General features: G+C 36.5%; 2 protein-coding genes across 2 annotated transcripts; both read left to right on the forward strand.

Annotated features, from left to right (window-relative positions):
* Positions 1 to 5006: 5006 nt before the first annotated feature.
* LOC145286494 (uncharacterized) lies at positions 5007 to 5849 on the forward strand. Its single transcript, XM_080135396.1, has one exon. The coding sequence runs from the start codon at positions 5007 to 5009 to the stop codon at positions 5847 to 5849; it is 843 nt and encodes a 280-aa protein (XP_079991522.1).
* A 1933-nt stretch (positions 5850 to 7782) lies between these two features.
* On the forward strand, positions 7783 to 8406 carry LOC145286495 (uncharacterized). Its single transcript, XM_080135397.1, has one exon. The coding sequence runs from the start codon at positions 7783 to 7785 to the stop codon at positions 8404 to 8406; it is 624 nt and encodes a 207-aa protein (XP_079991523.1).
* Positions 8407 to 14562: the final 6156 nt, after the last annotated feature.

Raw genomic sequence — 14562 nt, forward strand, 5'->3', positions numbered from 1 at the left:
ACCTCACACTGTCACTGATTAGGACTTCATATAAAGATAACAACTACACTATTGGTGTATATACCGTTCCACACTTTAACTATTGGTGACGGGGCAGTATCTCAATTCTACGAGAGTTGTCTTGCTATAAGATAAGTGATATTATAGTAAGATACACATAAGTGTTATATGTTTACATTTAATAAAAAATGCCAAAGTCAGCACGTAGTAAAAAAGCTCAGAGAAATATAGACTATGAAAAAAACCAAGTCAAGGTATTATCTGAGCAAAAAGAATACTATCAGAAAAATGCTGAAATAATAAAAATTAAGTATCATGCAAATCCTGAGGCAAAGAAAGCTGCCTCACGTGCTGACTCAAAAGCACGGTATAACAGCGATCCCGAGGGGAAAAAACTGCCCCACGTGCTCTTTATAACAAAGAACCAGAAAAAAAGAAGGCTGCCTCACGTGCTGACTCAAAAGCACTGTATAACAGGGATTCTGAGGAGAAAAAGCTGCCTCCCGTGCTCTTTATAACAAAGAACCAGAAAAAAGAAGGCTGCCTCACGTGCTGACTCAAAAGCACGGTATAACAGGGATTCCGAGGGAAAAAAGCTGCCTCACGTGCTCTTTATACCAAAGAACCAGAAAAAAAGAAGGCTGCCTCACGTGCTCTTTATAACAGAGAACCAGAAAAAAGAAGGCTGCCTCACGTGCTCTTTATAACAAAGAACCAGAAAAAAGAAGGCTGCCTCACGTGCTCTTTATAACAAAGAACCAGAAAAAAAGAAGGCTGCCTCACGTGCTGACTCAAAAGCACGGTATAATAGGGATCCCAAGGGGAAAAAAGCTGCCTCATGCACAAACTATTATAAATATAAATATCAAAAACTGCCAAATCTTTGCCAAAACGCCAAAGAATGAACCAAGAAAAATTTAATAGTGAAGGTATGAACATTTTAGAACTTTATAATACTCTAACTGTTTTATCAGAGAGGCGGTAGCACTCTCTATGTAATATAGAACCGATGGAGGACCAAGAGGCAACTCCTAAGGCCCAAAACCCAAAGGCGTAAAACCCAGCAGGAAGCGACCTGCTACTAACGGAGGCGGCAATGAGCCGCCTCCTAAAAAAGACAATACTATCATGAATGTAAGTTTAAAAATAAGACTGTAAGTAAAAATACTAATTAACAAGAATAAAAAAGCATTGTAAATGCAAAAGGATATAGGGATGGTATGCACAAAAAGTATACAAACAAGATAGCTTTGAATGGCTAGGCACATGGAAATAGAATTGCATCCAAAGTATAGCCCTATAGCTTTTTACAACCGTAATGATGGCACGGAATGAAGATTGGAGAAAAGCTATAGGACTATACTTTGGATGCAATTCTATTTCCATGTGCCTAGCCATTCATAGCTATCTTGTTTGTATACTTTTTGTCATACCATCCCTATATCCTTTTGCATTTCCAATGCTTTTTTATTCTTGTATATATATATATATATATATATATATATATATATATATATATATATATATATATATATATATATATATATATGAGTTGGGAAGAAGAAAAATGATCATCAAAACTAATGGTTCTATTGTATTTTTATTCATTCTCCTATTGTTTATATGTCTATAGGTCTGTATGTGTAGCTGCGTATGCATATGTATGTGTATATTTATGTAAATGTATGTTAAGTATATGCATGTGTACATGTGCAGTTTTCCATTATTTATCAGGTATAGTATAAATCTCCAGCTCTTGAATTTTCTAGTCATAAACTAAACCGGGGTCCCCCCCATTCGAATTTATTTCTACAGGTAAATAAAAGGGACATAACTAGCATTAAATTAAATAAAAGTTATCTCCCTATACTTTTAATCTAATATGTACCAAATAGCGAACATTCAAATTAGGAAGTCACTTATTTTGATCGACACTTTACACCCGTGATTATATATGCACGTTATCTAACTCCGCAAAAGCAATATAAATCTAATTTAAATCAATATCAACTCAATTTATCACCTGGAAAATTAACATCTTATATTTCACATATAATAATATAACACCTTTTATAACGCATCCAATAATACGATAATATTGTTAATTGCTTTAATAATTTTGAAAATGATAGGAATAATAAAAGCGGGCAGGTGCCCATTTTTATATCCGTATGTGCGTGTGTGTGTGTGAGTGTATATGTGTGTGTGCGTTTATATGTACACTGATATAATTTTAAAATCCTCATAATAACTCTATAACGATCTTTGATAATAAAGTTAAATATAATGCATTAACTAATAACTTAAGTGTATCAATTTAATATTTTTAAATTATTTACTTACAATGTATATATATGGGTGTGTATGAGAGTATTTGTGTACGTATGTTTGTTTATGTGTATGTAAGTGCGTATATGTTTGTGTGTATATATATATATATATATATATATATATATATATATATATATATATATATATATATATATTGTAAGAATTGAAATTGATTTAACTTACCGGGGGTGGGTCGGAGGGAAGAAAAGACACTGAACTGCTGTTTTGCCGTTACTGAGAAACTGGGTGTTTATTTCTTACTAAGTTAAATAGACATTCTAATCTCGTTGGAAATCACGTTGGAATTCTCGCCATTGAGAATTAGTATGTATAAAAGGAGTTATCTCACTACGGGTTAGTGATTAGTTAAGAAGCTAGTTGCCTAGCTTGCTAGTCGGTTGGCGTCTCTTAGACTGATTACCTCGTTACTGTTGTTCGGCAAACGTTACCAGTTAATTGTTACCTTTACAAGGAAAGAAAAGACTGTTTGTAAGCAACGTCACCATTTCGTTGCAAGCCCTTACTGCCTTTTCTTACCCCCCCCCCTCTTCTTGTAAGTGAAATAATCCCGACAAAATTGCAACGCACTTTATTACCCCTCTTCTAGAATTGAATTATTCTAGTATTTGATTTTTTTTGCCTTAATTGTAACATGGGGGATTCAGTCTCTACGGAAGAGCTTGATCTTAAATGGAAACTTCTGCAAAGAAATGTGCTGACTACTCTAGAAGGACTAGAAAAAGAAAAGAGTCCTGCGGAAGTGCTTTCTCGTTTCAAGAGGGAAATTGAGGAATGGATGGAAGAGTTGGAAGCCGTTTCATTTGGTATGGAGGAGATTTATGCTAAAGAAGGAGATACAGAATCCCTGGCCAGCTTAAGTACTGCCTCCTTTCGCTTTAAATACGATGTCAGACGAAGGATAAGTTTACTGCGAGAGACTAAGCAAGGCGAGACCCCAGCGGTCACCTCATTGGATGGAGATATTGACTCGATTCCTAAGCAAGAGAACCTGGTGAACACTGATAAGAGATCTTCACCTTCCAAATTGGCAGCCCAATCATCATATTCTGTGGAGCCATTTAAAATAAAGTTGAAGGGACCTCACTTCAACGAAAATGACTGTAAAAAAGACAAAAGGAGTTTTAAGGACTTTTTGGTAAAATTTGAAAATTGTGCCAGGTCCATTACCTCGGACACGGAAAAACTGTATTTTTTAAGATGTTCATTAGAAGGCAGAGCTCTCCAACTGATAGATCACCTTTCTCCATCTAAAGAAAGTTACCTGATGGCCCTGAAACTTTTAAAGGACCAATATGTGGACGAGGAAGAAATAAGAGGTGAGATTATACAGGGAATACTGGACTTTCAGTTGGATAATCCTGGGAATCTGGAGAAATTGAAAAATTTTATTGTGAAGACCCAGGCTGATATGTGGGAATTAAGGGCTTCATACAATTGCGATTTGTATGATGATAGGGTCGGCCGGAGCAATTATAATATCGCAAGTATTGTTTGCGAAGATCCCACCAGCAATAAAAGTAGAACTTCTGCGAATTTCTGGCAGTTACTATCCCTCATTGTCTGTGTTGTTGAAGGAGACCCCGAGAATAGTCAAAGAAGTCCTTGTTGCAAAGAACACCTGCTAAGGTGACAGTGAAACCTAGGCCGCAACCTAAGTTTAAAACACCAACTTAATCCTCATCTCTCGAGACTTTCAACACAAAACTGATAACAGAGACCAAATGTGATTTTTGTAAATCGAGTGAACATTTGTCTGACAACTGTAATAATTATACAACCCATGAGGCCAGAATAAACAGGTGTCGAGAGCTACGCCTCTGCTTTCGTTGTATTAAAAAATCCCACTTAGGAAATATGTGTCCATTGAAGGCATCTAGAAAAGTTTGTTGTCTTCGTTGTAAATCTAAGGGACACGTGACTGCCATGTGTTCTTCTGTTACTAGTAATATGCATATTGATACATGCCTACGCACTAAAGACTGTGATAACGCTTTCCCGTCTCCTATAATTGGAATTATTGTGAAAAAAGGGGATAAGGAAGCAAAAGTTAACTGCTTGTTAGACACCGGCAGACTTACCTGGACTATTCAATTTCAAAAAAAAACTGAATTGCTTCTCATTAGCAAAGGATAGAACTATAGATGTGAAAACTTTTTTAGGCACAAGTCCTAAAATGTTTAAAGAAATCTTTTTCAATTTAAATTTGTTCACTGGCAAAACCCATACCCTTCCAATTCTGGCGACAAAATTAAATTTGTCTTATAATCTGGAAAGCCTCCCCCAGATGCTTAGAAATCTGAAGAATCGTACACTGGCCGCTCATTTTTATGACAAGAAAACTTTATTGACTATAGATGGGTTGCTAGGGATTGAGGCAATCCAGTACCTAGAACCCCTAAAGGTGATTCCTTTTTTATGGAGCTGCTTTAGAAACACAAAAAGGATTGATCTCCTTCGGAAATGTTAACCCTTTTCTCTTTGAATGCTAGATCAAGAAACGAAAAGAAACAAAAGTAAATGATGCAGAAGTTTTGGCTGGAATGCCATCACTTAAGACTTCCAGAATCAACTATGTAATTCACCCGGAGGAATGTTATCCCGACCCTCTAAATAATTGATTTAAAGACTGTAACGTTGAACAAGGGTAGGAGAACATGTTTAATCTCGAATCAATTGGATTACCTACTGACGAAAAGTTCTCCACATTGGATGAAGAGAAGGTGAAACAGTTTAAAGATTCCATCACATTTAAAGATGGTTTATATCATGTGTGTCTTCAGTGGTATGAGGACAAATTGAAATTTGTTCCTTCTAATTATAGTGCATCTTTACGGATTCTGGATAAAGTAACAAAGGATCTTGAGAAGAAAAAGTTGTATGACCAATATCTTCAAGTTTTTCAACAGCAAGAAGACGAAGGTATTATTGAAGAAATAATTGTACCCCGTAAAAATTTTAAAGACTATACATGGATTCCCTATAGACCTGTGTTAAAATTAACTGACCAGACAACTACAAAGATAAGACCAGTTTTTAATTGTTCTGATAAGCAAAAGGGTTCTGTGTCATTAAACGAAGCAGCATATCCAGGCATAAATTTGATGACTGATATGCTAGAACTGATAATCTGTTTCAGAACAAACAAATATGTTTTGTTGGCCGACATCAGAAAAGCATTTCTGATGATTCGATTGGAATCCGAAAAAGATCGGAATCGATTTTGTTTCTTTTTAAAGAAAGGTGAAAACTTGCATTGCTACCGTTACAAAACCATAATATTTGGTTTCAATGCAGACCCTTTTATTTTGAATAATGTGTTAAAGTTCCATGCTGACAAATGTCCTTTGGATGAGTGTTCAGAAGCATTAAAGTCTAATTTTTATGTTGAAAACCTAGTTAAAACTGGGAATAATCCTGAAATCCTATCTGCCTTGTATACCTCTGTGAGAGAGCGTCTACACGAAGGAAATTTTAATCGTATAATTCTAACTGTGTAGCGCTCAAGAAGAAAATGGAGGCTGATGGAACCTTATCAGCATTCGATTCTGGTTGTGAAAAAGTCTTGGTTTATTTATACGACCCTGTGCAAGATGCCATAAGGGTCCCACCACTATCATGCGACGTGGAAGCATCAACCAAGAGAAAAATATTGTCCGAGACCTCAAAGGTATTTGATCCTTTGTCCCTTTATTTACCTGTAACAGTGCGGGGTCGTTTATTGATGAGAGAACTTTGGAAACTAAAGCTGAATTGGGATGATCCTGTTCCTCAAAACATGTGTTCTGTTTGGAAAACACTGGCAAGTGACCTGTCGACAATTGACTCTGTATCCTTTTCGATGACAGTTTTAGATGAAGGAAAGGACACAAAATTATTTCTCTTTTGTGATGCGCATATGGGTTTACAGTGTATGCAGTACAGGATGGAAAATCATCCTTGGTATTTGCAAAAGCAAAAATGGCTTCTTTACAAGGAAGATCCCTCCCAAGGTTGGAACTTTTATCTGTGTTTTTGGCTGTGAAATGTTTCCCTTTTATTAAACAGTCCCTAAAGGACATTACTGTGAAAAATATTTATGTGATTGCAGATGCCCAAGTAGTTCTGTCTTGCGTTTTTGCTGATTTTGTCCAAACAAAAAATATATTTGTAGACATAGATTACATGATATAACTCAAATGATGGAGAACATTAAAACTGATCTTGATATAAAAGTGAATTTTAGGTATGTTCCCACGGCTAACAATCCGGCTGATTTCCTCACCAGAGGCCTAACTATTAACAGATTTAAATAAAACCTTCCTCTTTGGTATGAGGGGCCTGCATGGATAAGGCAGGAAGAATCCTCCTGGCACCATGATCAATTGGGTTGCCTTTTTAAGGCTCAGATGGGGCAGATTTGTCCCTCGGTGAATTATGTAACGGAGAATGAAGTCGCTATTTCTGTAGTCGAGCTGGAGAGATTTTCCAGCCTTGGTAAATTGATTAGTGTAACTTCATTGATCTTTGAGTTTGTTAACAGATTAAAAAAGCGTGTGATGGATCCCAAGTTACAGGCAAATACCTACCTGATTAAGACAATGCAGAAACAATCTTCTTCAGCAGAATAGGATTTTTATTAATTCCTGAAGGAAATAACGTGCCCAAGTTGGTAAAGGATCTGAACCTCTTTCTGGACCCCAAAGATTTAGGAGAAGAATTGAAAAATCTGTATATCACCCATATGAATTTCAAAATCCGGTTTTATTGGGAAAAAAGCATCGTCAGACAGAATTGATTATTCGGGAGTACCATCAAAGAAGTCAACATTTAGGCTTGGCCACGAAATTAAAGGAGGTGAGATTAGCGGATTACTGGATACCACAAGCCAGACAGGCTATTAAGAATGTGGTTAGTACTTGTTCCAAGTGTAAAAGGTTTAATGCTGTTTCCTTCTCAACACCTAATCCAACCGACCTACCGACTCCGCGTGTGAATTTTTCCAAACCCTTTTTACATACTGGTGTGGATTTTACAAGTCATATTTATGTTAAAGGGAAAGATGGCGACTATAAAATGTACATTGTCCTTTTTACATGCATGAGCATTAGGGCAGTACATTTAGAACTGGTACCATATGTGTCTGTAAAATCGTCCATACAGGCCTTTGTCAGATTTACAAACGTGAATGGAATCCCCAATCACCTTTACTCGGATAATGTCCGTACATTTACTGCTGCTGCCAGAATTATAAACAACGGGATGATAGCAGATGAACTTTAAGAACTGTTCAATTCATACGACCTTAAACATTGTACTATTCAACTGTTTTCTCCTTGGTACGGTGGCAGCTGGGAAAGGTCTATCAAGACCTTAAAATCGTGCCTATATAAAGCTATAGGAAGAGGAAAAGTAGACTATTTTGGTCTACTAACCATTTTGTCGAACGTTCAAATGGCAGTAAACAGCCGCCCCCTGACATACATAAGCTCTGATGACTCTGAGCTGGAGATTTTAATTCCAAACTCTCTCATGAACGCCAATGTTGGTCGTGGAATATTAATGAGGGTTGAAGACCAGGACCTGGAAACCATAGACTCGCTTGCACGAAGGGACTTGATTCAAACCCTATGTTCTCGGGAAGACAGCCTGAAAAAGTTTAGGAAACTTTGGAATGAAGACTACTTATTGAGTCTCAGAGAAAGAACCTTGAATCTAGCCGACTCTTCTTTTGAAGATAAGACAAAAGCAGGAGATATAATACTCATTAAAAGTCCTCTGAAGACTAGGTCTTTTTGGTCTCTAGGTAAAGTCCTCGAACTAACCCGAGGAAGTGATAATTTGGTACGCATGGTGAAAGTGAAGAAAGGGAATGGAGCTATAGACATGCACTCCATCAAACATCTCATTCTTCTAGAATTCTCTCAACAGCCAGAAGAACCCGACCCAACAGACATGGAACCATCAAGCTCTCAAGATGTTAGCCTAGACCCACAAAGGAGAGAGAGCACGATAATTTGGATCTGTCCAGCCTGCAACAGACCAGAAGATACTAGACCAATAGCATGTGATACATGAGATGATTGGTTTCATTTCCACTGTGTGGGCCTAATAGAAGCACCACCAGAAGATGAACAGTGGTGCTGTAATAACTGCAATCATCGAGATTTAACAAGGGGCAGACCCAGCCTATCAAGGGTCTAAACTGACTGTCTTATTCCCCTTAATCAGGAATCTTATTTTTTGTTGTGGTGAATGTGTGTAAGAATTGAAATTGATTTGACTTACCGGGAGTGGGTCGGAGGGAAGAAAAGACACTGAACTGCTGTTTTGCCGTTACTGAGAAACTGGGTGTCTATTTCCTACTAAGTTAAATATACATTCTAATCTCGTTGGAAATCACGTTGGAATTCTCGCCACTGAGAGTAAGTACGTATAAAAGGAAATGTCTCACTATGGGTTAGTGATTAGTTAAGAAGCTAGTTACCTAGCTTGCTAGTCGGTTGGCGTCTCTTAGACTGATTATCTCGTTACTGTTGTTCGGCAAACGTTACCAGTTAATTGTTACCTTTACAAGGAAAGAAAAAACTGCTTGTAAGCAACGTCACCATTTCGTTGCAAGCCCTTACTGCCTTTTCATACCCCCCCTTCTTCTTGTTGGTGAAATAATCCCGACAAAATGTGTATGTATATATATATTCTATATATATATATGTATATATATATATTATATATATATGAATATGCATGTATTATGTAGATATGTCTCGCTGTGTATATGTATATGTGAGACTCTAATTTTTTCTTTTTCTTCCTCTTTTTCTATTTCTTTTTTTTTTTCCTTCTCTCTCACCCCCCTTCTAATCTCTTTTTATCTCCATCTTTCTTCTACTCTTCGCTGTATTCAACTCGTTATTAACTAGTCTTTCTATCGCTATTTCTTTATTTCTTTTTTTATTAACTCCGTCCGTCTCTCAACCTTCCAACTTTCTTTGACACGCGACAGACACGCAACAATTAGCTCATCAACAGACTTGAGGAAACTCGGTGTTCAGTTTAAATCAACTCCCCACCACTAAAAAAAACCTACAGATCTGATGAAATTTTAATAACTTACAATTTACATTGTCTATATATCCAGCTGTTGGTATAAATTGTAGTAATATTTTTACCGATTTTCCAAAAATGTGGAAGTACGACTTATCCCTTGTTATCCTTTTTAGAGAGCTCGCAACTTATAACCTTTGTTGGGTTGTTTGACTAGCTCATTTTTTTCTATGGGGGGGTCAGATAATTCAGGATCGCCTGATGAAGTCTCATTGACTGAAACAGATGGCTGTTTGTAGAATCGAAATGTAACTGTTTACCTTCGAATAAAAAATAAATATATACACACACATATTTTTCCGCTCTATCTAATGAGGTAGAACGTAGTCCCTTCCTTCTAATACGTAAGGTAATGTTATACTTAGGTGTATATATATATATATATATATATATATATATATATATATTATATATATATATTATATATATATTTATTTATTAACAATATTTTGTTATTTCGATCTATTCGTAGCATTACCTTACATATTAGAAAGAAAGGACTACGTTCTACTTCATTAGACTGAGCGGAAATATTTAAAACGACCGATGTTATTTCCCAAATGTAAGGTTTATCTTAACGATATATCTTAGGCATTAGAGTGGGTAGACAAAACTGTGTCATTATTTTCTCTTAATGCAAAGATTTCGTTGTCTTCTAAATTCCTCGCAAGATTATCTAATTCCTATTTAGTAACTTGATTCAAAACTTTGATACCAGGTGTGCCGACACCAAACAGAACACTGGTGAACGATATAAAACCTTAACCCAAAGGGAAATAATTTTATTTCTTATCGCTCGAACGAATAATAACCGAACGTTCTTGCAAAAAAATCGATCCGACACAGAATTTGAGCGCATTCCTTATACAAATGTCGGTGCGAGTAAACGATATTTTGGGAATTCGCTGACATCATTGGTTAAACAAAAATCTTGGTAAATGTAGGCAGATTATATAAATTCATTTAGTGAGTAATGCTTATGAAAACTATTCATAAGATAGAATTTTGGAAGTCGCTTCCAAACATTCACATCGTGCAAATGAAAAAGTGGATTTTTGTTTAGTTTTGTTTGCTGTTCCAAAACGTGTCTGGAAACAACTTGCTAAGATTTCGTAGCACATCTTTAATAGACGCTGCGTTTGAACAGCACTCGGCTATTTGTATCATCCCTTTTTAACTTGATAACACGACTAGGACTTTTTAGATAATAATTATTTTATTTTTAATTATTATTTTAGTTATTTTTATTTTAATAATTATTTTAATTTAGATTTGATATTGTTGATGATGATGATCGCCATGCATTTTTTTCGAAGGATTATTGTTGGTATTTGTTTTCCTGAAAACTTTCTAGTTAGTATTCTATCTAAAAAGTTATTGTAAACATACGTGAGGAACCTAAGTGAAATTGTTGCTGTGAAGTCAATTTGATTCGATCTAGCCATATTGTAGGGTGTAAGAACGTATCGTTAAGGACTTATTTTTTTTTTTTTTTGTTATTTCCCTTGCATTGCTGTTATGCTTTAAGTTATATCAACCATACTTGGACTTGGACTTAGTCGTATTGTAATTGTATTCTTTTTATAGAGCGGTGAATTGTTGATTTTGTTTTCATACAAATAAATTGTTGGTGCGTAAATATATTATGTATTGTCTAAATATGTTGGTATATATATATATATATATATATATATATATATATATATATATATATATATATATATATATACGTACTGTGTAAATATATATATATGCATATATATATGTGTGTGTGTACAATATATACAGCAATACATATATATATATGTACTGCTATATATATTGCATATATATATATATATATATATATATATATGTTACATGATAAGGGCTGTCCCCTGTTCATGTATGTATAAAAATAGAGAGATTAGTTAAAATGGAAATAAGAGAAAGCAGAAATCGAACCATGGACATAAGTTTTAAAGAACAATAGGTTTAAATGGAATGTCCAGTAAATTGTTAATTCGGATGAAATAAATAATAAATAAACTATTCAATTGTTAAAAGAATTTGGATAATAAAATATGGTTAAATAAATTAGATATGTAGGTTAAATTCCTTTGTGGAAACAACACAAGAAAAATAGGTTATTGGGAAATCAATGTCGAAAACGTGCAAAGTCGCGCATGTTGAGACACGTGAATTTTGCTCACGTGGCCGGGATGCATGGAGTTCTCAATATAGGAGGTGGGAGTTAGTTGGTCGTGGAGAGAGTCAGAGACAGTCAGAGAGACAGTCAGAGGAGACAGAGACAGGCGGACGTCTGAAGCGAGACGTCACTTCAGAAACTAAGATGTGAAACTTTGAGTTCTTAATGGGGAAGTCACGACCGGTCGTAAGAAAATAAATCCATCATGTGTTTTGGATAAAGCTCATCTTTGTGTTTGTGATTTCTACAAAAAGGTAAATTGTATTGTTATAATATGTCTGTGTTATAAAATGTCATTACATACACATCTCTCTCTAAGATACAACATCATATGTAATAAGACAAGAACTCTCACTAAGACTCATATCATTACTAATAAGAACTCTCACAAGAAAAAGCATCACTTATAATAGTCTCTCTCTAAGACTCTTTAATGAAACAACTATATAACATATATATAGCTGATATATGTACTGTATAAATATGTGTGTAGGTTAATATCTTATCTAGGTGAATAACGTTTCAAAATGAAATCTATTGTCTCATTCTTGATAAGGACTGAATTAAATTCAGGCTGGTTTGAAATCAAATCAAGTCAAACATTTCTAATTTAGGATTTTACTCATTGATGACAAATTTTATCATACTTGGTACTTCCACAACACGAACTAAACTAAACCGACTATATCAAAAGCAAATGGCTACTTTTCAGTAGCCACCAATAAATATATAGCAAAATATCGCCCCCACAACAGTGTGGTTACTATATTTAAGAGCATATCTGAGAAAATTGACCACATTCTGTCTGCTCATCCTTCGGCTAACTTTCACATTTGTCCATAATGTGGAATGACTGACCCACTCAAATAAAACCGATGATGGGAGGTGGTTCTGTCATGATTTTGCCACTGCCTATGACCTCACTCAGATTGTGCACGAACCCACCCGTGTGCCCGATACTACCGGTCAATATGCAAGCCTTCTAGACCTTTTCCTCACAACTTCCCCTGAGCTATGTTCATGTTCCGTTCTATCTCCTCTGAAATCCTATGACAACTCTGTTGTAGCAGTTAAGATAAAAATGAAATGTAATAAGTCTTCAGACGTACCTCTCCACCGTACTGTATATCGATACTCTATGGCTGACTGGTACAGCTTCCGTATATTCATATCTGACCTACCTCTGCATTCCATGTTTAAAAAGGATGTGTCCTCTATAGTATCAGACCTGACCGAATGGTTAATTGTAGGCATAGATCGATTCATACAATCCAAAAAATTCCAACAAAAAGCTAACAGCCAGCCATGGTTCTCCCCAAAATGTGCTGCTGCCATCGCGCACAGAAATCACTTTTTCCATAGGTACCAACTTAATAGATGTACTGAGACTAAAACTGCTTTCAAGACTGCCAGCAACCACTGTAAAAGAGTAATAAAAAATGCAAGAGAGCTATATGCTCAGTCTGTTAAATCCAAAGTAGCTGAGCAGGGGCTTGGTTCCCACCAGTTTTGGCAAATAGCCGGTAGGATCCTGAACAGAAGCGTGCGTTCTATCCAAACCATCATCAATGGACCTGAGGTCATCTCGTCAGCATCAGACAAGGCCAGACTATTTGCCAAGAACTTTGCAGTTAATTCTACTCTATGCGACAAAGACCATCACCCCCCCCCCGTATTTCCTCCGATAACAGGCGCACGCTATATATATATAAAAATTGCGTGAGGTCGCCAAGCTAATCAAGAACCTTGATTCCAGTAAAGCAACTGGGCTTGACGGCATTCCAGTTATAGTGCTGAAAAAGCTCCTACCAGAACTTGCCCCCATACTTACAAAAATGTTTAAGCGTTGCCTTAAGGAGAAGTGCTTTCCAACACCCTGGAAAACCTCATCAGTATGGCCTGTATTTAAAAATTCAGGTGAAAGTCATCTCTCTCTCAGTACAAACCAATAAGTCTCCTGTGTGTCATGAGTAAGTTGTTGGAATACATATTAAATAAAGAAGTAGTCAACCACCTTGACATAAACAACCTTCTTAGTGGCATGCAATATGGTTTCCGCTCTGCAAGATTTACAGCAGATGTGCTAACTGTTATATCTTATAAGATTAGTGAATCTCTTGACAAAGGCTTCCTTTCCAGGGCAATTGCTCTTGACATATCGAAGGCCTCCGATAAGGTATGGCATAAGGGCCTAATTCACAAGATTTCCAGCTACGGTATAACTGGAAATGTTTTCTCAATCATTAAATCATTTCTCTCCGATAGGTTCATAAGAGTAGTGGTTGATGGGCAGAAATAAGAAGCCCACAGTATTAATGATCTCCCAAAACACATACTTAAATCATTCGTTGACATTTATGCTGATGAGACGACCATCTATGGCAACACATCAAAGGCCGTAAATGAAAAAGTTCTCTCTAATTCTCTCTCCTCTGATCTTGAGCGCGTGGTACAGTGGGGGAAGAGGTGGCTGGCCACTTTTAATGCATCCAAAATCAAGCTTCTATCTTTACATCATCAACGGTCTGATCCCAATCTGGCATCAATTGAAATGGATGGCTCTCGTCTTGGAGAGGCTCCATGTTTAGACAAGCTTCTGGGTTTGACCTTTACTCCTGATCTGAAATGGAACACATACATCAGATCCGTTGTCAAGGACGCTGGGAAAATGGTGGGATCATTCTACCGCTCCAGAAGATATCTCACTACTGATGCAATGCTCTATCTGTATAAAAGCCAAGTCCGTCCAAGGATGGAGTACTGCTGACACATCTGCCTTGACAGAGTACAAAATAGACCTCGTGGTTTAGTAGAGGATGCCCTTTTCTCTTCCCTGCAACCTCTCTCCCACAGAAGAGACGTTGCGAGCCTGTCTTTGTTTTATCGTTATTTCCATGGCAGCTGCTAGTCTGAGCTCCAATCTCTCGTCCCCCTCGCCA

This window comes from Euprymna scolopes, chromosome 10 (genome assembly GCF_053919585.1).
Source record: "Euprymna scolopes isolate OS-2025 chromosome 10, ASM5391958v1, whole genome shotgun sequence".
Classification (NCBI taxonomy): Eukaryota; Metazoa; Mollusca; class Cephalopoda; order Sepiida; family Sepiolidae; genus Euprymna; species Euprymna scolopes.

Excerpts from the sequence above, each read along its gene's own strand:
- LOC145286495 (XM_080135397.1), top strand. The coding sequence starts at position 7,783 with ATGGCAGTAAACAGCCGCCCCCTGACATACATAAGCTCTGATGACTCT.
- LOC145286494 (XM_080135396.1), top strand. The coding sequence starts at position 5,007 with ATGTTTAATCTCGAATCAATTGGATTACCTACTGACGAAAAGTTCTCC.